This window comes from Triticum aestivum, chromosome 7A, assembly GCF_018294505.1.
Source record: "Triticum aestivum cultivar Chinese Spring chromosome 7A, IWGSC CS RefSeq v2.1, whole genome shotgun sequence".
Classification (NCBI taxonomy): Eukaryota; Viridiplantae; Streptophyta; class Magnoliopsida; order Poales; family Poaceae; genus Triticum; species Triticum aestivum.
In genome coordinates, this window is record NC_057812.1 from 578,546,098 (window position 1) to 578,568,088 (window position 21,991).

At 45.3% G+C, this 21,991-nt stretch overlaps 2 protein-coding genes across 2 annotated transcripts; both read left to right on the forward strand.

Moving 5' to 3' along the window:
- The first annotated feature begins 710 nt into the window (after positions 1-710).
- LOC123152285 (cinnamoyl-CoA reductase 1) lies at positions 711-3,172 on the forward strand. Its single transcript, XM_044571869.1, has 6 exons — positions 711-972; positions 1,248-1,417; positions 1,563-1,748; positions 1,898-2,060; positions 2,319-2,508; positions 2,916-3,172. The coding sequence occupies exons 1-6, from the start codon at positions 843-845 to the stop codon at positions 3,046-3,048; spliced, it is 972 nt and encodes a 323-aa protein (XP_044427804.1). The 5' UTR covers positions 711-842; the 3' UTR covers positions 3,049-3,172.
- Positions 3,173-6,612: 3,440 nt separating this feature from the next.
- On the forward strand, positions 6,613-9,032 carry LOC123152289 (cinnamoyl-CoA reductase 1). Its single transcript, XM_044571871.1, has 6 exons — positions 6,613-6,972; positions 7,057-7,226; positions 7,299-7,484; positions 7,946-8,108; positions 8,220-8,412; positions 8,519-9,032. The coding sequence occupies exons 1-6, from the start codon at positions 6,819-6,821 to the stop codon at positions 8,649-8,651; spliced, it is 999 nt and encodes a 332-aa protein (XP_044427806.1). The 5' UTR covers positions 6,613-6,818; the 3' UTR covers positions 8,652-9,032.
- The last annotated feature ends 12,959 nt before the right edge of the window (positions 9,033-21,991 follow it).

Below are 21,991 nucleotides of genomic sequence, written 5' to 3' on the forward strand. Positions count from 1 at the left end.
CTATGGTTGCGAGGCAGCCGGCCGGCGAGTTCGAGGCTAGGGTTTGGTGATGTTGGGTTTCGAGGAGGCCGCGGGGTGGAGTGGGAGTGTGGACGACGACCGCTCCACGGCTTCCCCATTTAAGAAGGACCGTGACCGTTCGCCTGGGCGGATGACAGGCGGGGTCGCCCGCGCGTGCGCATTGATGTGGGCGGATGGGAGGTAGGTGGCCGCCTGCCACGCGGCTCCGACGCGGACGAGCGACGCGTCCGTTTGATGTCCGCCGCGACCCAAACCCGGCGCATGTTTGCGGTCGAAATGGGTCGATCCGGACACAAAACGGACCAGATGGGTCCGGTCCGTCGCGCGCTGGGCCGACCGTTTTGTCTCTTTTACCTCAAACGAACGGGGCCAGACAGAATGGGGTCGCGCGGTGGAGTTGGCCTCATGCCCCCTCTTCTTCAGCAGCCAGTGGATGTTTTATTCTTCTTGGTTTTTATATTAGTTTATTACAGAGGGAGTAATACTCTACTGGTAATCCTGGCCTGTGTGCGCTAGGTCTGTCCATTGTTTTCCTCCACCAACAACGCATCGTTACTTGTTATAGACGGAGACAGCGATGAGATGGAACGAGCATTATGAAATCGAAGTCTTTCCGAGAACAGTAGGAGCGGTCGGGGGAATCGTTGATTCGTTTCCCAACGCAGCGCAGCGCGTGGCAAGACAGTGTGCGTGGCGCGCGTGACGCAGCAAGCTCCTCCTCACGCGCACTACAAAACACACTTACCACGACCACCGTCCGCCGCGCAGTGTGAGCAGTACTAGAGCATAAGACGGACAGAGACAGAGAGGGAGAGAGGAGCATGGAGGCGGCGGCGGTGGAGAGGAGCGTTGTGTGCGTGACCGGCGCAGGGGGCTTCGTCGCCTCGTGGCTCGTCAAGCTCCTCCTCTCCAAGCCCCATTACACCGTCCGCGGCACCGTGCGCGATCCCGGTAAGAGCCCTCGACCTCCTCGCTTCGATCCGACGGCCCTTCCCACCAACTCCCGAAGATTCTTTTTCATCTGGGCTGTGCCATCGGAGATCTATGCTTACGCACGAGTATGTAGGGATTGGTCAATAGAATGTAATGTAGTAGTTGCTGAAAAATGAGAACCCAATGTTGACATGAAGATGCTGACCTCCGACGTATTGTAGTTCTTGAATTTCTGAAAAATTGCAAGGGTTGTGATGGTGGTGCTGTGTTCTGTGCGTGCCCACATGCTGCAGGTGATGCTAAGAATGCTCATCTCAAGGCGCTAGAAGGTGCCGGGGAGAGGCTGCAGCTGCTCAGCGCCGACCTGATGGACTACGGCAGCATTGCGTCGGCGGTTGCTGGCTGTGAGGGCGTCTTCCATGTTGCCAGCCCTGTCCCTTCTGGCAGATCAACCAATCCCGAGGTGATATTCTCAAGATCACGTGTTTCACAGTTTAAGGGACCATTTCTTATTCATAGGAGACATACTGAATTCAGGGCATAACGTGTGAGTGAGATGTGCAAATTTTAACAAGTGTGTATTCTAACAATCTGTTACTCGTTTGTAGGAAGAAGTTATAGCCCCTGCTGTAACAGGCACACTGAATGTGCTGAAGGCTTGCCACGAGGCAAAAGTTAAGCGAGTTGTCATAGTGTCTTCATGTGCTGCTGTGTTCAACAATCCTGACTGGCCTAAGGGCAAAGTATTTACTGAAGACAGCTGGTCAGACGAGGATCTCTGCAGAAAGGGTGAGGTAAGTAAGCCTTTGCATTTGGTAAACCTTTGTGTGCTAACGATATGATCTTCTTCAGCTAACTGCACAAACCATTCCTGGTCTCTTGTTGTAATTCCTTGCTATGGATGACCCCTATGAAATAAGTTATCTTTGTGTCGTCCTGGCAGGATTGGTATTTGCTTTCCAAAACACGCGCAGAGCGTGAGGCTTTTGCTTATGCAGCAAAAACTGGGCTGGATGTTGTAGCCATTTTACCATCCTTGGTACTTGGCCCCTTGATGCAGCCTACAGTGAATGCGAGCAGTAAAATTCTCCTTAAATATCTCAAAGGTGAGTGTGTTTATCTTCGGGTTCGTTTGTTTTACATGCCCTTATATGAAACAGTACACAAATGAGTCAATATTGCTCTGTTTATTAAACTTGGGCATCAGAAAATGATGTCTGCCCTCTGTTGCTTGTTTCTAACTGAACCAAGCATAGCACAATGGACCTTTGTACTTTTAAAATCAAAGTTGTTCAAAAGACCAAACTAGTTTGGGCTTGTATATAGTTTTGTTTCTATAAAACTGAAATACCTCTCTTTTGCAGGAGAACATGAGACTGTAGAAAATAGATTCTGGAATCTAGTGGACGTTCGTGATGTCGCCGATGCTCTTCTTCTGGCATATGAAAATCCAGCGGCATCTGGACGGTACATCTGCAGTCCAGTACGAATAAAAGTCTCTGATGTCATAAGCATTCTGAAGACCTTATATCCAACATACACTTATCCCAAAAAGTAAGCGCCTTTCTCAGCAGGCAAATTTGTTTCATCTTACTACTATTTCAATCCTCACAAGCTAGATGGCACCCCCTGAAAAGGAAGGATAAATATAAGTCTAGTTATCTTTTCCTGAGATAAGCAAGTATCAGCAATTCAGCATCACCTGGAAAGCACTGGAATGGGGATTGTTGTCATTTGTCAAATCGAATAAAGCATAGTTTTTCAAAGTGTAATACCAACTGCACATACAATTTAGCATGTATTTTACGATATGAAATGTAAAAACTTTTAACAGAAAATGTTGTCACGATATCATAAAATGCTTACGATACGGAAATATCCTACTGTTTTTTCTCCCTTCTGACAAATGCTTTTCCATACTTAACTTGGGCGCAATTTGCTCTCTTCGAATTGGTTTGCAGCTTTACGGAGGTGGAAGAAGGTAACGTTATGAGTTCAGAGAAACTTCAGAAGCTAGGGTGGACCTTCAGGCCTGTAGAGAAGACCCTCGGAGACAGCGTCGAATCCTACAAAGCATCTGGCATCCTGAACTGAACATCCAACTAGGGAAAGTAATAATGCTTGCAAACTCCTTCTGGTTCATGTAAGCAGTGAAACAAAATAAGTTGGTGACACGATCATCAAGGGAATCATGTGAAATAAAAGAAACATTGGAATATTATGTGTGTTTTTATTTCTGAGGTCTCGCGCAGTGTTCTGGTGCTTCTATGAGTGACTGCCTGCATATATTGTGTGATTACTGAACCTGTTAAAGCAGGAACATTTTGCCCATTTTTTCTTAGGCGAGTGATAGGCGCCCGCACGCCGGCCCAAAAATTTGGGCCGGTCTCTGCACTACGACACGATACGCCACTTCTAAACCGGTACCGGTACGATCATTCGTTCGTCTCACAAAAAAAGCAAAAAAAAAAAAAAAAAAAAAGAGGATAGAACCCAGCGCAACCGCTCATCCTCATCCGCACTCGCTGGCTTCCCGCACGGCGGCACAACATGCGCTCCTCGGCCGTCCTTGTGACCCAGGCTTGCCCTCGATTGCTCGCCACAACAAGTCGCCATTGTCGTGCCCGAGGTCGCCATTGTAGCTCCCGACGACCCCGTGGTTGCAGCACGGGGGCACATTGTGGCATCTCCTCCACCAGCCGCTGTTGCAGCGCCGCCACCACCTTTGTCCCTCGCCCCAGCAAATCGACTCAAAGGGAGGCGATGGGTGGGGCTGTTGGGGCAGGGGACTTGGAAGTGGTTGGTTAGCTTGTGTTACGTGTTATGGAATGGGTATGAAAATTCTTAAAGTGATATGAATCAAGTGACCCGTCACAAAGATTGATCGGTCAGTGATGACATGTCATCAGTGACCTCCCAATGTGGAATGACCGGATCATATCTGACCGGTGACAAGTCATCAATGCCCCTGTAATCGCTATCAGCGTTGAGTTGTCCGCCAATTGGCCGGTCAATGATGACTTATTTTAAATAGTCATGAATGATGCACATTTCGTGTCAGTCAATGTTGACCCTTATCACTGACATGGGGCCAGAGACCGGTCAATGATGGGGGGTCAGTAGTATACCAATCTATAGTAGTGAGAGGGTCATCTAGCTAAGACACTTGGGATCAGCTCTCAGTTGGAATAATCGGTACCTCAATTTTAGCGACTTTCGCCTTAGCACCACACTCTCAAAATATTTAGCATCACCCTGGGTTGCATTGAACGTTGGCCAATGTTGCTCATGCTCTAAGACCATCTTCAGCCCCCCCCCCCCCCCCATAGACACATATAAAACCTTCCACTGTGGGAAGTTGAGACTACTTTGGGCATGTCTAGTTCTCCTTTCTCATCCCCAGATTTCGTGATCACAAAAAATCACCCCAACTCCCTCTAAATAGGGGGGAGGGGGGTGCAACTCCCCTGATATTCTCTCCCGGTTGGGGCCAAGGCCAATCGTTCCTTCCCGGCAGATGCAACCGCCACACCTCGCCAACTCTCAACTCAAAACCCCGCTGCTCGCATGGAGCTACCGCTGAGCTCCTCCCTGTCAGGTCCCAAGGTCGCCCCCTCCCCCCCCCCCCTCCTGTCCCAACCCTGATTGTGACTACACCGACTCCCACGTCCCAAATTGAGATTGGGCACCCCCAACTCCTTGTCGCGAGCTCGCCGTGGGACAAGACCCTGCCACACCCACCTCGCCATAGACGATGGAGAGGCCGGTTGAGAAAAATTCAAACGCGGATCACCAAATGACGTGTCCGTGAACAGCCCAACCATCCAACCGTGTTTGTCAAATCTAGGTTGTGGATTATGACTGACAATGGGTCAAGTGGACAAAGAGAAAATAAATGGGGACAACCGAATCAACTAACAGCGGGCCAGGCATAGCCCCCCCCCCCCCCCCCCGAGTTTGGGGGGTTTTAAACGCCGGGGTAATACAAACAATTTCGTGGCTAAAACTGTCCCCAGGTTCTTTAAAGTGCACGCGCACTTTTTGGAGGAAACAAGCGGTCAGGCTTCACAGCCATGCATGAGTTGTTTTTTGTCTACTAATGCATGTCGTTATTAGTATTAAATGTGTCCACACTGGTTAGTTCTATTTGAAAGCAACAGCTTCACGTGCAATTATTTCGGTTTTTCAAATTTTTAAAAAGTCATATCTTTCAAACCGCGCGTCGGAATCCAGACCCGTCTTCACCGTTGGATTCTTCGCGACGAGATCTTTGACACTAGATCCCGCATGGGTATATTTTGACGAAATTTTTTTGATGCCAACTTTGACGCTATATTGTGCAACTTCAATATTGCACTGTGCAACTTTAGTACTACATGGTGCATTTTTTTTTTCAAAATTAGTTTTTGGAGCTGCATGATCTAATTTCACATGAGGTTACAACCTAGCAACCATGAAAATTTGATGTGCAACTAGTCTACTGTCCTGACCAACTATGTAGTAGTCAGTGTGCAACCCTTGTCCCTATTCGTGGATGTGTAGGTTTTTTTATAGTTGACACACCCTGCCCCACCTTCCCTACCAGTGATATGTGCAACTTAGTCTGTTGTTCGAGCCAACTTCCTATTATTAAATGTGCAACTCCTTCCCCTCCCTAGTTGTGGATTTGTAGTTTCAGTTGGCGGGGGCAACAAATGGAGTTGCACAAAGTCTGCTAGACGGTTGGCCGGAGCAACATATAAAGTTGCACATCTCACAAGCAGAGATAGTTGGATGGTGAAAATTTCACATTCATGAGGGTAGTGAAAAGTTACATATTCACGAGGGTAGTAAAAGTTGCATATAAACGGGGCGCTAAAGTTGCACATCCCACTAGATGGGTGGTTTCGGGTGCTAGTAAGGAAATTACACATCCATGAGGTATGAGAGATAGTTGCACATCACTGGTAAACAGTTGGAGGTGATGGTATCCGAAGTTGCACTTCCACTACTAGACAGTTGGCTGATGTAGCAAACAGTGAAAGCACAATCATGGAGCAAGGGGAAAGTTGCACATGAACTACTAGGCAGTTGGTCTTGGCAAACACGAATTTGAACATCTCACTAGGAGGAGGTAGTTTGGGGGTAGATGTGCCATAAACTACACTTCCACAAGATAGGTGAAAAGTTGCACATCCACTATCGGGTAGTTACACACCGACTGCTATGCAGTTGTACAAAACAAGGGACTTAGTTGCACAAAAAAAATTCGTCGAAATATATCCATGCGGGATGTAGTTTCGAAGAGCACGTCGCGAGGGTTCCAACGATGAAAACGGATCTAAATTTTGACACACAGTTTGAAAGATATAGCTTTTTAAAAATTTTAAAAACCAAAATTATTACACAAAAGACAACGTGAGCTAGATGCATGCAGACATCATAATAGTAATGTATTTTTTAGCACTTTTGGTTCACACGAAAAATAATACATTAATTTTTTTTAAATCACATGAAACAAAAACTTTTTAAATAGGTAGGCCACTCCAGACCACTAGGAGCAGCCGACGTGTCCAAAACTGTGTGAGCGGTCAGGAGACAATTAGGCGACGCGGGAGTTGCCCTGAGAGGGGTGGGAGGTGCTGAGGGATGATGGCAGGGGGAGGACACTAAAAATTGGTAAACTTTCAAATTAAAATAAATTGGGATTTTATTTGGGGGGCGAGTGTACTGGGAATTTGGGATCCGCGGCACCTCATCATAATCCAGACACTGTTATTGGGACAGCCCCGCTTCACCCTGCTGGAGATATATTATCGAGGATTTGCCTCAGTTACCAGTGGTCTCTTTCAGTTTCGGGTCGCAGCACAGACAGGAGGAGGGACATGGAGGCGGCCGGCGCGGGGAAAGCGGCGGCCGGCGCGGGGAAAGCGGCGGCCGTGTGCGTGACCGGCGCGGGAGGCTTCATCGCCTCGTGGCTCGTCCGGCGCCTCCTATCCAGAGGAGACTACGCGGTGCATGGCACCGTCCGTGATCCCAGTAAGATTTTCTTGAGATGATCCATCCTCCTATCTCTCGCAGGTCTAGGCGAAAGCTTTAAGATGCGAAGTTCCCCGTCTGCAGGCGACCCCAAGAATGATCACCTGAGGGCGCTGGCCGGCGCCGGCGAGCGGCTGCGGCTGTTCAAGGCCGACGTGCTGGACTACTTGAGCGTGGCGTCCGCCGTGGCCGGCTGTGCCGGCGTCTTCCACATCGCAAGCCCCTGTCCCGCCGCCAAATCGACGAACCCCGAGGTAATTAACAGCCTAGCTGTAGCACACAAGCGTGAGCATAGGCGACGGTAATTAATTGGTTGCACGGCGCAGGTGGAGCTGCTTGCCCCGGCGGTGGCCGGCACGCTGAACGTGCTCAGGGCCTGCCGCGAGGCCGGCGTCCGCCGCGTCGTCGTGGTATCGTCGGTCGGCGCGGTCTTCATCAACCCCAAGCTCCCCGAGGGCCCCGTCCTGGACGAACACTGCTGGTCCAATGAGGAGTACTGCAGAACAACTGAGGTGACGACTCGGTCTATTTTCTCTCTCTCTCTCGCTCTGACCACTCAGGAGTAGATTAAGCTGTAGTACTAGTTGTTTTCCAAACTGATTTTCATGAGAAAGCTTGCACCAATCTGCCAGTCACTGTTGTTTTCATCCAGTTTGTTCAAAAAGCCGTTTTCATCCGGATCCTGCTTCATCCATTTCGCAATATTAGTGTGTCCACGCTTTCCGAGATTCAAATTTAACCATAAATTTAATCAATGAGACCAATTGCGGTAGGAGCAAAAATTATATCACTGAATTCGTATTTTCGATATGAATTCAGTGATATAATTTTTGCTCCCACCACAGTCAGTCTTGTTGGTTAAATTTACGATCAAACTTGAATCTTGAGAAATACGGACGCATTACGTTGTGAAATGAAGGAATGGAGGGAGTAGCTACTAGTACTGCTGAACTGACACGATGGCTTATGCCAGAACTGGTACTGTCTGTCCAAGACACTAGCCGAGCGCGAGGCACTCTCCTACGCAGAGAAGACCGGGCTAAGCGTGGTGACCGTGTGTCCCTCGCTGGTGTTCGGCCCTCTGCTGCAGCCCACGGTGAACGCCAGCAGCTTGTTCCTCATCAACTACTTGAAATGTAAGCTCCATTTTGCGCACTTTGATCTTTTCGCATTCAGATTCAGATATGTAAATACAGATGCAGTTCTTGCTAACATACGGTTGGTTTGATCTTGATCTACGAATGCAGGCGAAGGCGCGGACGCCATGGAGGACAAGGTGAGGAACATGGTGGACGTCAGGGACGTCGCCGACGCCCTTGTACTGGCGTACGAGAGCCCGGAGGCGGCCGGCCGCTACATCTGCAGCGCGCATGCCAGGAAGGTCTCTGAAACGGTTTCCATCGTCAGGAGCATGTATCCGAACCTGAACTACCCAAAGAAGTAAGACGCCACACTTACGCTCGCCTTACGCCACGTATGTGCAGTGATTGTGTGCAAACTGACAGTAAGCTCGTGATTTTGACGGCGGTGACGATGATTTTGGCAGGTACGTTCAGGTGGGAGATCAGAAGGTGTTCAGCTCCGAGAAGCTGCGGAGGCTGGGGTGGAAGTTCACGACGCTGGAGGAGATGCTTAAGGACAGCGTTGAGTCCTACATGGCTGCAGGAATCCTAAACTGAGCTTGGCAATGCGACTGTCAAACAAACTGAATTTGGCCATGGTGTATGTGCAAAAGGAGTGAGTGTGAGGCCTTGTACAACGAAAGATGCTTAAAAAAATAAATCGGATTTTTCTGAAGCATCGACGCCTATTTTTATAGAAGAGACGCTTAGTTAAGCGTCTGTTTTGTACAAATAAGCACAGGTGCTTAAGAAAATTCTGATTTATTTCTCTAAACACCTCTCCTAAGCATCTCCCATTGTACAAGGCCTGAAGTGTAGCCAGATGTTGCTAGTTTCAATTCATGGGCAGCTGGTTAGCTGATTTGTGCCATGATCAAACTGTACCCTGAAAATTGTAGGGTGTTTCTTTTTTGCAGGAAAATATTCTTCTTTTTTAAATTGGAAAACTTCTATTTCATTAGCCAAAACAACCAGCTAAATCGCTGGTAACCAGACCACAAGCAAAGTCCGGGACACCATCCTCCCATACAGTTGAGGAAGCAAGCTCTAGGCTAGCACCAAAGGCAGCTAAAGAATCAGCTACTTGTATTACTCAAAAACTGAGAATCTTCTATTAAGATATTATAAGCTCGCCGCCTGGTGCATCGAGAGTTGTGGGGACGCTATAGGTCTATCCTGAAACGGTGTGTGTCGTTGGGCCAGGCGGTTTTGAGAAGGTATTGCTTGATTTTTGTTATACTTTTTTCCCTGTGCTTTCACCGGTTTTAATAATGTTATTTTGATATATTTTCCTGCTTTTTTATTTTTATTTTTATTTCTTTTTTTTTCTCTTTTTTATTGGTTCATTTTATTTTTTTCACATGTTCACTCATGAATATTTATTAAAAGGCGTGACATTTAAAAAATATCAAGATTTTTTGAAATTCATAAACATTTTCCAAATTTATGAACATAATTCACTAGTATTTTTAAACCCTATGAACATTTTTAATTTTTGAACCTTTTTAAACCCTATGAACATTGTTTGAAATCCACAAAAATAAATAAATCTGCATACATTTTTTTGAAATTCATGTTTTAAATTAGCAACATATTTTAAAATCCAATTGTTTTTCTAAAAAATACTTGAACTTCTTTTGATTAAATAAGCTTCTTCGAATAAAGAATATTGTACGTCTTTTTCGGAACTAGTAGTGGAGTGAGCACAAAAACAACTAAGCGAGCGAGGGAGCACGGTGCTGAGTGAGAAAGAGCTTTATGGGCCTCCCCATGTGAGCGTTATAATTGTAATTCCATGGTTTCAATGTGGAATAAGAACTCCCAAGGGGCTCAGCCAACCACCACCACCGGACACCGAGGGTATCTTCTCAAAAAAAAAACTGACACCAAGGAAAAAACTTATAAGCACTACAGAACCACACACCTACCAACTTCCCTCTCCTCTCAGAATAAATATCGTCTCCATCAGTAGACCAAGATGATATACAACGTAAGATAATACTACTCAAATATAATTAAAACTCAAGCTAATGTAGATAAAAATCATGACAAAACAACCAATTGTAATAACCCTGTGAAGGAAATATGCCCTAGAGGCAATAATAAAGATATTATTTATTCATCATATCATGATAAATGTTTATTATTCATGTTAAAATTGTATTAACCGAAAACATAATACATGTGTGAATACATAGACAAATAGTATGTCACTAGTATGCCTCTACTTGACTAGCTCGTTGATCAAAGATGATTAAGTTTCCTAGCCACTGACATGTGTTGTCACTTGATTAACGGGATCACATCATTAGGAGAATGATGTGATTGACTTCGCCCATTCTGTTAGCTTAGCACCCGATCGTTTAGTATGTTGCTATTGCTTTCTTCATGACTTATACATATTCCTATGACTATGAGATTATGCAACTCCCGTTTACCGGAGGAACACTTTGTGTGCTACCAAATGTCACAACGTAACTGGGTGATTATAAATGTGCTCTACAGGTGTCTCCGAAGGTACTTGTTGGGTTGGCGTATTTCGAGATTAGGATTTGTCACTCCGATTGTCGGAGAGGTATCTTTGGGCCCTCTCGGTAATGCACATCACTTAAGCCTTGCAAGCATTGTAACTAATGAGTTAGTTGCAGAATGATGTATTATGGAACGAGTAAAGAGACTTGTCGGTAATGAGATTGAACTAGGTATTGAGATACCGACGATCGAATCCCGGGCAAGTAACATACCGATGACAAAGGGAACAACGTATGTAGTTATGCGGTCTGACCGATAAAGATCTTCGTAGAATATGTGGGAGCCAATATGAGCATCTAGGTTCTGCTATTGGTTATTGATCGGAGACGTGTCTCGGTCATGTCTACATAGTTCTCGAACCCGTAGGGTCCGCACGCTTAACGTTTCGATGACAGTTATATTATGAGTTTATATGTTTTGATGTACCGAAGGTTGTTCGGAGTCCCGGATGTGATCACGGACATGACGAGTTGTCTCGAAATGGTCGAGACATGAAGATTGATATATTGGAAGCCTATGTTTGGATATCGGAAGTGTTCCGGGTGAAATCGGGATTTTACCGGAGTACCGGGAGGTTACCGGACCCCCTCGGGAGGTTAATGGGCCTTAGTGGGCCTTTACGGAGAAGAGGAGAGGCGGCCAGGGCTGGGCCGCGCGCCCCTCCCCCTAGTCCAAATAGGACAATGAGAGGGGGGCGGCGCCCCCCTTCCTTCCTCTCTCCCTCCTCTTTCCCCTCCCAAGTCCTAATCCAACTAGGAAAGGGGGAGTCCTCCCGGTGGGAGTAGGACTCCTCCTGGCGCGCCCTCTCTCCTGGCCAGGCCGCACCCCCCTTGCTCCTTTATATACGGGGCAGGGGGCACCCTAGAGACACAACAATTGATCAGTTGATCTTTTAGCCGTGTGCGGTGCCCCCCTCCACCATAGTCCACCTCGATAATAATGTAGCGGTGCTTAGGCGAAGCCCTGCGTCGGTAGAACATCATCATCATCACCACGCCGTCGTGCTGACGAAACTTTCCCTCAACACTCGTCTGGATCAGAGTTCGAGGGACGTCATCGGGCTGAACGTGTGCTGAACTCGGAGGTGACGTGCGTTCGGTACTTGATCGGTCGGATCGTGAAGACGTACGACTACATCAACCGCGTTGTGCTAACATTCCGCTTTCGGTCTACCAGGGTACATGGACAACACTCTCCCCTCTCGTTGCTATGCATCACCATGATCTTGCGTGTGCGTAGGAATTTTTTTGAAATTACTACGTTCCCTAACAGTGGCATCCGAGCCAGGTTTTATGCATAGATTTATATGCATGAGTAGAACACAAGTGAGTTGTGGGCGATATAAGTCATACTGCTTACCAGCATGTCATGCTTTGGTTCGGCGGTATTGTTAGATGAAGCGGCCCGGACCGACATTACGCGTACGCTTACGCGAGACTGGTTCTACCGACGTGCTTTGCACACAGGTGGCTAGTGGGTGTCAGTTTCTCCAACTTTAGTTGAACCGAGTGTGGCTACGCCCGGTCCTTGCGAAGGTTAAAACAGCACCAACTTGACAAACTATCGTTGTGGTTTTGATGCGTAGGTAAGAACGGTTCTTGCTAAGCCCGTAGCAGCCACGTAAAATTTGCAACAAACAAAGTAGAGGATGTCTAACTTGTTTTTGCAGGGCATGTTGTGATGTGATATGGTCAAGACATGATGCTAAATTTTATTGTATGAGATGATCATGTTTTGTAACCGAGTTATCGGCAACTGGCAGGAGCCATATGGTTGTCGCTTTATTGTATGCAATGCAATCTCCCTGTAATGCTTTACTTTATCACTAAGCGGTAGCGATAGTCGTAGAAGCATAAGATTGGCGAGACGATAATGATACTACGATGGAGATCAAGGTGTCGCGCGGGTGACGATGGTGATCATGACAGGTGCTTCGGAGATGGAGATCACAAGCACAAGATGATGATGGCCATACCATATCACTTATATTGATTGCATGTAATGTTTATCTTTTATGCATCTTATCTTGCTTTGATTGACGGTAGCATTATAAGATGATCCCTCACTAAATTATCAAAGTATAAGTGTTCTCCCTGAGTATGCACCATTGTGAAAGTTCTTCGTGCTGAGACACCACGTGATGATCGGGTGTGATAGGCTCTACATTCAAATACAACAGGTGCAAAACAGTTGCACACGCGGAATACTCAGGTTAAACTTGACGAGCCTAGCATATAACAGATATGGCCTCGGAACACGGAGACTGAAAGGTCGAGCGTGAATCATATAGTAGATATGATCAACATAGTGATGTTCACCGTTGAAACTACTCCATCTCACGTGATGATCGGACATGGTTTAGTTAATATGGATCACGTGATCACTTAGAGGATTAGAGGGATGTCTATCTAAGTGGGATTTCTTAAGTAATATAATTAATTGAACTTAAATTTATCATGAACTTAGTACCTGATAGTATCTTGCTTGTCTATGTTGATTGTAGATAGATGGCCCGTGATGTTGTTCCGTTGAATTTTAATGCGTTCCTTGAGAAAGCAAAGTTGAAAGATGATGGTAGCAATTACACGGATTGGGTCCGTAACTTGAGGATTATCCTCATTGCTGCATAGAAAAGTTACGTCCTGGAAGCACCGCTAGGTGTACCACCTACACCAGCAACTGCAGACATTGTGAATGCCTGGCAGTCACGTGTTGATGATTACTCGATAGTTCAGTGTGCCATGCTTCACGGCTTAGCACCGTGACTTCAACGATGTTTTGAATGCCATGGAGCATATGAGATGTTCCAGGAGTTGGAGTTGATATTTCAAAAGAATGACCAGATTGAGAGATATGAAGTCTCCAATAAGTTCTACAACTGCAAGATGGAGGAGAATAGTTCTGTCAGTGAGCATATACTCAAGATGTCTGGGTACTGCAATCACTTGATTCAACTGGGAGTTAATCTTCCGGATGATAGCGTCATTGATAGAATTCTCCAATCACTGCCACCAAGCTACAGGAGCTTCGTGATGAACTATAATATGCAAGGGATGGATAAGACAATTCCCGAGCTCTTCGCAATGCTAAAGGTTGCAGAGGTAGAAATCAAGAAGGAGCATCAAGTGTTGATGGTCAATAAGACCACCAGTTTCAAGAAAAAGGGTAAAGGGAAGAAGAAGGAGAACTTCAAGAAGAACAACAAGCAAGTTGCTGCTCAGGAGAAGAAACCCAAGTCTGGACCTAAGCCTGAGACTGAGTGCTTCTACTGCAAGCAGACTGGTCACTGGAAGCGGAATTGCCCCAAGTATTTGGCGGATAAGAAGGATGGCAAGGTGAACAAAGATATATGTGATATACATGTTATTGATGTGTACCTTACTAATGCTCGTAGTAGCACCTGGGTATTTGATACTGGTTCTGTTGCTAATATTTGCAACTCGAAACAAGGGCTACGGATTAAGTGAAGATTGGCTAAGGACGAGGTGACGATGCGCGTGGGAAATGGTTCCAAAGTCGATGTGATCGCAGTCGGCACCCTACCTCTACATCTACCTTCGGGATTAGTATTAGACCTAAATAATTGTTATTTGGTGCCAGCGTTGAGCATGAACATTATATCTGGATCTTGTTTGATGTGAGACAGTTATTCATTTAAATTAGAGAATAATGGTTGTTCTATTTATATGAGTAATGTCTTTTATGGTCATGCACCCTTGAAGAGTGGTCTATTTTTGTTGAATCTCGATAGTAGTGATACACATATTCATAATATTGAGGCCAAAAGATGCAGAGTTGATAATGATAGTGCAAATTATTTATGGCACTGTCGTTTAGGTCATATCGGTGTAAAGCGCATGAAGAAACTCCATACTGATGGATTTTTGGAACCACTTGATTATGAATCACTTGGTACTTGCGAACCGTGCCTCATTAGGGATGGCAATGGGTACCCATTACCCGCGTACCCTGTGGGTAAAAACCCTATTAGGGTAAGGGTATGGGACAAAAAATTACCCATGGGTACTTAAATGGGAAAATATCATACCCATCGGGTAGAGAGGGTACGGGTATGAGATCGTATAACCCATGCCCGCGTACCCATGTACCCATCTAAAATGTTAACAGGTGGGTTTCCATTAATATCCCAATGTATTCATTTCCCCTCTTAATCACGCTAGGTAAAAACTCTAATGTGTATTCAAATTATCTCTATAATTTATCATGATTTCGTGAACTTAAAGTGTATGCATATGTGTTGTTATTTATGATTATGTGTTGTTATTTATCATTTTTATATGTCACTTTATAGGAAAGTATTTTTGTTTATGAGAATATGTTGTTGTTACAATATGTTGTTGTACATTGTTGTTTAAAATGTGTTGCTATTAATAATTTATGATTATATGTTACTTTTTACAACTATTTTCTACTCAATTGATGTGCTGTAAACGTGGGTATTTTTAACCACGGGTATCCATATACCTTGTCGGGTGACGGGTATGGGTATGGGTGATGGGTAAACTCAGGGCGGACGGGTAAGGGTATGGGGTAGCTCCACCCGTACCCATACCCTGCGGGTGCCATCCCTATGCCTCATGGGCAAGATGACTAAAACGCCATTCTCCGGTACTATGGAGAGAGCAACAGATTTGTTGGAGATCATACATACAGATGTATGTGGTCCGATGAATGTTGAGGCTCGTGGCGGATATCGTTATTTTATCACCTTCATAGATGATTTAAGCAGATATGGGTATATCTACTTAACGAAACATAAGTCTGAAACGTTTGGAAAGTTCAAAGAATTCCAGAGTGAAGTTAAAAATCATCGTAACAAGAAAATAAAGTTTCTATGATCTGATCGTGGAGGAGAATATTTGAGTTATATGTTTGGTCTTGATTTGAAACAATGCGGAATAGTTTCGCAACTCACGCCACCCAGAACACCATAGCGTAATGGCGTGTCCAAACGTCGTAATCGTACTTTACTAGACATGGTGCGATCTATGATGTCTCTTACTGATTTACCGCTATCGTTTTGGAGTTATGCTTTAGAGACGGCCGCATTCATGTTAAATAGGGCACCATCGAAATCTGTTGAGACGACGCCTTATGAACTATGGTTTGGCAAGAAGCCAAAGTTGTCGTTTTTGAAAGTTTGGGGCTACGATGCTTATGTGAAAAAGGTTCAACCTGATAAGCTCGAACCCAAATCGGAGAAATGTGTCTTCATAGGATACCTAAGGAGACTGTTGGGGACAACTTCTATCACAGATCCGAAGGCAAGACTTTTGTTGCTAAATTCAGAGTTTTTCTAGAGAAGGGATTTCTCTCGAAAGAAGTGAGTGGGAGGAAAGTAGAACTTGATGAGGTAACTGTACCTGCTCCCTTATTGGAAAGTAGTTCATCATAGAAACCGGTTTCTGCGACACCTTCACAAATTAGTGAGGAAGTTAATGATGATGATCATGAAACTTCAGATCAAGTTGTTGCTGAACCTCGTAGGTCAACCAGAGTAAGATCCGCACCAGAGTGGTATGGTAATCCTGTTCTGGAAGTTATGTTACTAGACCATTACGAACCTACGAACTATGAAGAAGCGATGGTGAGCCCAGATTCCGTGAAATGGCTTGAGGCCATGAAATCTGAGATGGGATCCATGTATGAGAACAAAGTGTGGACTTTGGTTGACTTGCCCGATGATCGGCAAGCAATTGAGAATAAATGGATCTTCAAGAATAAGACTGACGCTGGCGGTAATGTTACTGTCTATAAAGCTCGACTTGTTGCGAAAGGTTTTTGACAAGTTCAAGGGATTGACTATGATGAGACCTTCTCACCCGTAGTGATGCTTAAGTCTGTCCGAATCATGTTAGCAATTGCCACATTTTATGATTATGAAATTTGGCAAATGGATGTCAAAACTGCATTCCTGAATGGATTTCTAGAAGAAGAGTTGTATATGATGCAACTGGAAGGTTTTGTCGATCCAAAGGGAGCTAACAAAGTGTGCAAGCTCCAGCGATCCATTTATGGACTGGTGCAAGCCTCTCGGAGTTGGAATAAACGCTTTGATAGTGTGATCAAAGCATTTGGTTTTGTACAGACTTTTGGAGAAGCCTGTATTTACAAGAAAGTGAGTGGGAGCATTGAAGCATTTCTAATATTATATGTGGATGACATATTGTTGGTTGGAAATGATATAGAATTTTTGGATAGCATAAACGGATACTTGAATAAGAGTTTTTCAATGAAAGACCTCGGTGAAGCTGCTTACATATTGGGCATCAAGATCTATAGAGATAGATCAAGACGCTTAATTGGACTTTCACAAAGCACATACCTTGACAAAGTTTTGAAGAAGTTCAAAATGGATCAAGCAAAGAAAGGGTTCTTGCCTGTGTTACAAGGTGTGAAGTTGAGTAAGACTCAATGCCCGACCACTGCATGAAGATAGAGAGGAAAATGAAAGATGTTCCCTATGCTTCAGCCATAGGCTCTATCATGTATGCAATGTTGTGTACCAGACCTTATGTGTGCCTTGCTATAAGTCTAGCAGGGAGGTACCAAAGTAATCCAGGAGTGGATCACTGGATAGCGGTCAAGAACCTCCTGAAATACCTGAAAAGGACTAAGGATATGTTTCTCGTTTATGGAGGTGACAAAGAGCTCATCGTAAATGGTTACGTTGATGCAAGCTTTGACACTGATCCGGACGATTCTAAATCGCAAACCGGATACGTGTTTACATTGAACGGTGGAGCTGTCAGTTGGTGCAGTTCTAAACAATGCGTCGTGGCAAGATCTACGTGTGAAGCAAAGTACATAGCTTCTTCGGAAGCAGCAAATGAAGGAGTCTGGATGAAGGAGTTCATATCCGATCTAGGTGTCATACCTAGTGCATCGGGTCCAATGAAAATCTTTTGTGACAATACTAGTGCAATTGCCTTGGCGAAGGAATCCAGATTTCACAAGAGAACCAAGTACATCAAGAGACGCTTCAATTCCATCCGAGATTTAGTCCAGGTGGGAGACATAGAAATTTGCAAGACACATACGGATCTGAATGTTGCAGATCCATTGACTAAGCCTCTTCCATGAGCAAAACATGATCAGCACCAAGGCTCCATGGGTGTTAGAATCATTACAGTGTAATCTAGATTATTGACTCTAGTGCAAGTGGGAGACTGAAGGAAATATGCCCTAGAGGCAATAATAAAGTTATTATTTATTTCCTTATATCATGATAAATGTTTATTATACATGCTAGAATTGTATTAACCGGAAACATAATACATGTGTGAATACATAGACAAACAGTATGTCACTAGTATGCCTCTACTTGACTAGCTCGTTGATCAAAGATGGTTAAGTTTCCTAGCCATTTACATGGGTTGTCATTTGATTAACGAGATCACATCATTAGGAGAATGATGTGATTGACTTGACCCATTCCGTTAGCTTAGCACCCGGTCATTCAGTATGTTGCTATTGCTTTCTTCATGACTTATACATGTTCCTATGACTATGAGATTATGCAACTCCTGTTTACCGGAGGAACACTTTGTGTGCTACCAAATGTCACAATGTAGCTGGGTGATTATAAAGGTGATCTACAGGTGTCTCCGAAGGTACTTGTTGGGTTGGCGTATTTTGAGATTAGGATTTGTCACTCTGATTGTCGGAGAGGTATCTCTAGGCCCTCTCGGTAATGCACATCACTTAAGCATTGCAACTAATGAGTTAGTTGCAGAATGATGTATTAGGGAACGAGTAAAGAGACTTGTCGGTAACGAGATTGAACTAGGTATTGAGATACCGACGATCGAATCCCGGGCAAGTAACATACCGATGACAAAGGGAACAACGTATGTAGTTATGCGGTCTGACCGATAAAGATCTTCATAGAATATGTGGGAGCCAATATGAGCATCCAGGTTCCGCTATTGGTTATTGACCGGAGACGTGTCTCGGTCATGTCTACATAGTTCTTGAACCCGTAGGGTCCGCACGCTTAATGTTTCGATGACAGTTATTTTATGAGTTTATATGTTTTGATGTACCGAAGGTTGTTCGGAGTCCAAGATGTGATCACGGACATGACGAGGAGTCTCGGAATGGTCGATACATGAAGATTGATATATTGGAAGCCTATGTTTGGATATCGGAAGTGTTCCGGGTGAAAATCGGATTTTACCGGAGTACGGGAGGTTACCGAAACCCCCGGGGAGGTTAATGGGCCATAGTGGGCCTTTAAGGAGAAGAGGAGAGGGCGCCAGGGCTGGGCCGCGGCGCCCCTCCCCCTAGTCCGAATAGGACAAGGGAAGGGGCGCGCCCCCCCTTCCTTCCTCTCTCCCTCCTCTTTCCCCCTTCCCAAGTCCTAATCCAACTAGGAAAGGGGGAGAGTTGAAAGTGCGTTATATCGACTAGAGGGGGGCGAATAGGCGTACGATTCGAACGTGGAAGTTTCGAAGACAAACGATAGAAATAAACCTATACCATGCAGCGGAAGGTAGACTACACTAGGCAACCATAGTCAAAGTATTCAATGAAGTGAAAGCAATGACTAATAGCAGCTAGGTAGTAAGGATCAGGTAGGAAGATATTATGAAGCCGATCAGAACAAGCAGTCACTCAGTGAAGACAGAAGCTAGTGCAATCATACAATGACTTCACAAGGACCAACAGTAAGTAAAGGGAAGGTAAGGATGAAACAGTGACTCGTTTGAAAGACAATGATTTGTTGGACCAGTTCCAGTTGCTGTGACAACTGTACGTCTGGTTAGGGCGGCTGGGTATTTAATGTTGGAAATATGCCCTAGAGGCAATAATAAAAGTATTATTATTATATTTCCTTGTTCATGATAATTGTCTTTTATTCATGCTATAACTGTATTATCCGGAAATCGTAATACACGTGTGAATACATAGACCACAATATGTCCCTAGTGAGCCTCTAGTTGACTAGCTCGTTGTGATCAACAGATAGTCATGGTTTCCTGGCTATGGACATTGGATGTCGTTGATAACGGGATCACATCATTAGGAGAATGATGTGATGGACAAGACCCAATCCTAAGACTAGCACAAAAGATCGTGTAGTTCATTTGCTAGAGCTTTGCCAATGTCAAGTATCTCTTCCTTCGACCATGAGAGCGTGTAACTCCTAGATACCGTAGGAGTGCTTTGGGTGTATCAAACGTCACAACGTAACTGGGTGACTATAAAGGTGCACTACAGGTATCTCCGAAAGTATCTATTGTTTTATGCGGATCGAGACTGGGATTTGTCACTCCGTGTAAACGGAGAGGTATCTCTGGGCCCACTCGGTAGGACATCATCATATGCGCAATGTGACCAAGGAGTTGATCACGGGATGATGTGTTACGGAACGAGTAAAGTGACTTGCCGGTAACGAGATTGAACAAGGTATTGGATACCGACGATCGAATCTCGGGCAAGTAACATACCGATAGACAAAGGGAATTGAATACGGGATTGATTAAGTCCTTGACATCGTGGTTCATCCGATGAGATCATCGTGGAACATGTGGGAGCCATCATGGGTATCCAGATCCCGCTGTTGGTTATTGACCGGAGAACGTCTCGGTCATGTCTACATGTCTCCCGAACCCGTAGGGTCTACACACTTAAGGTTCGATGACGCTAGGGTTATAAAGGAAGTTTGTATGTGGTTACCGAATGTTGTTCGGAGTCCCGGATGAGATCCCGGACGTCACGAGGAGTTCCGGAATGGTCCGGAGGTAAAGATTTATATATGGGAAGTCCTATTTTGGCCACCGGAAAATGTTCGGGATTTTTCGGTATTGTACCGGGAAGGTTCTAGAAGGTTCCGGAGTGGGGCCCACCTGCATGGGGGGACCCACATGGACGTGGGTAGTGGGGGCAAGGCCCCACACCCCTGGTCAAGGCGCACCAAGATCCCCCCTTAGAAGGAATAAGATCATATCCCGAAGGGATAAGATCAAGATCCCTAAAAAGGGGGGATAACAATCGGTGGGGAAGGAAATAATGAGATTTCTTTCCTCCCACCTTGGCCAACGCCCCAATGGACTTGGAGGGCAAGAAACCAGCCCCTCCACCCCTATATATAGTGGGGAGGCGCATGGGAGCTATACACGAAGTTCTGGCACAGCCCTACCTCTCTTCCTACTCCTCCTCTCCCATGGTGCTTGGCGAAGCCCTGCTGGATTGCCACGCTCCTCCACCACCACCACGCCGTTGTGCTGCTGTTGGATGGAGTCTTCCTCAACCTCTCCCTCTCTCCTTGCTGGATCAAGGCGTGGGAGACGTCACCGGGCTGTACGTGTGTTGAACGCGGAGGTGCCGTCCGTTCGGCACTAGGATCATCGGTGATTTGAATCACGACGAGTACGACTCCATCAACCCCGTTCACTTGAACGCTTCCGCTTAGCGATCTACAAGGGTATGTAGATGCACTCTCTTTCTACTCGTTGCTGGTCTCTCCATAGATAGATCTTGGTGACACGTAGGAAAATTTTGAATTTCTGCTACGTTCCCCAACAGTGGCATCATGAGCTAGGTCTATTGCGTAGATTCTTTGCACGAGTAGAACACAAAGTAGTTGTGGGCGTTGATGTTGTTCAATATGCTTACCGTTACTAGTCCAATCTTGTTTCGACGGTATTGTGGGATGAAGCGGCCCGGACCGACCTTACACGTACTCTTACGTGAGACAGGTTCCACCGATTGACATGCACTTGGTGCATAAGGTGGCTAGCGGGTGCCAGTCTCTCCCACTTTAGTCGGAACGGATTCGATGAAAAGGGTCCTTATGAAGGGTAAATAGCAATTGGCATATCACGTTGTGGTCTTGCGTAGGTAAGAAACGTTCTTGCTAGAAACCCATAGCAGCCACGTAAAACATGCAACAACAATTAGAGGACGTCTAACTTGTTTTTGCAGGGTATGCTATGTGATGTGATATGGCCAAGAAGAATGTGATGAATGATATGTGATGTATGAGATTGATCATGTTCTTGTAATAGGATTCACGACTTGCATGTCGATGAGTATGACAACCGGCAGGAGCCATAGGAGTTGTCTTTATTTATTGTATGACCTGCGTGTCATTGAAGAACGCCATGTAAACTACTTTACTTTATTGCTAAACGCGTTAGTCATAGAAGTAGAAGTAGTCGTTGGCGTGACAACTTCATGAAGACACGATGATGGAGATCATGATGATGGAGATCATGGTGTCGTGCCGGTGACGATGATGATCATGGAGCCCCGAAGATGAAGATCAAAAGGAGCAAAATGATATTGGCCATATCATGTCACTATTTGATTGCATGTGATGTTTATCATGTTTATGCATC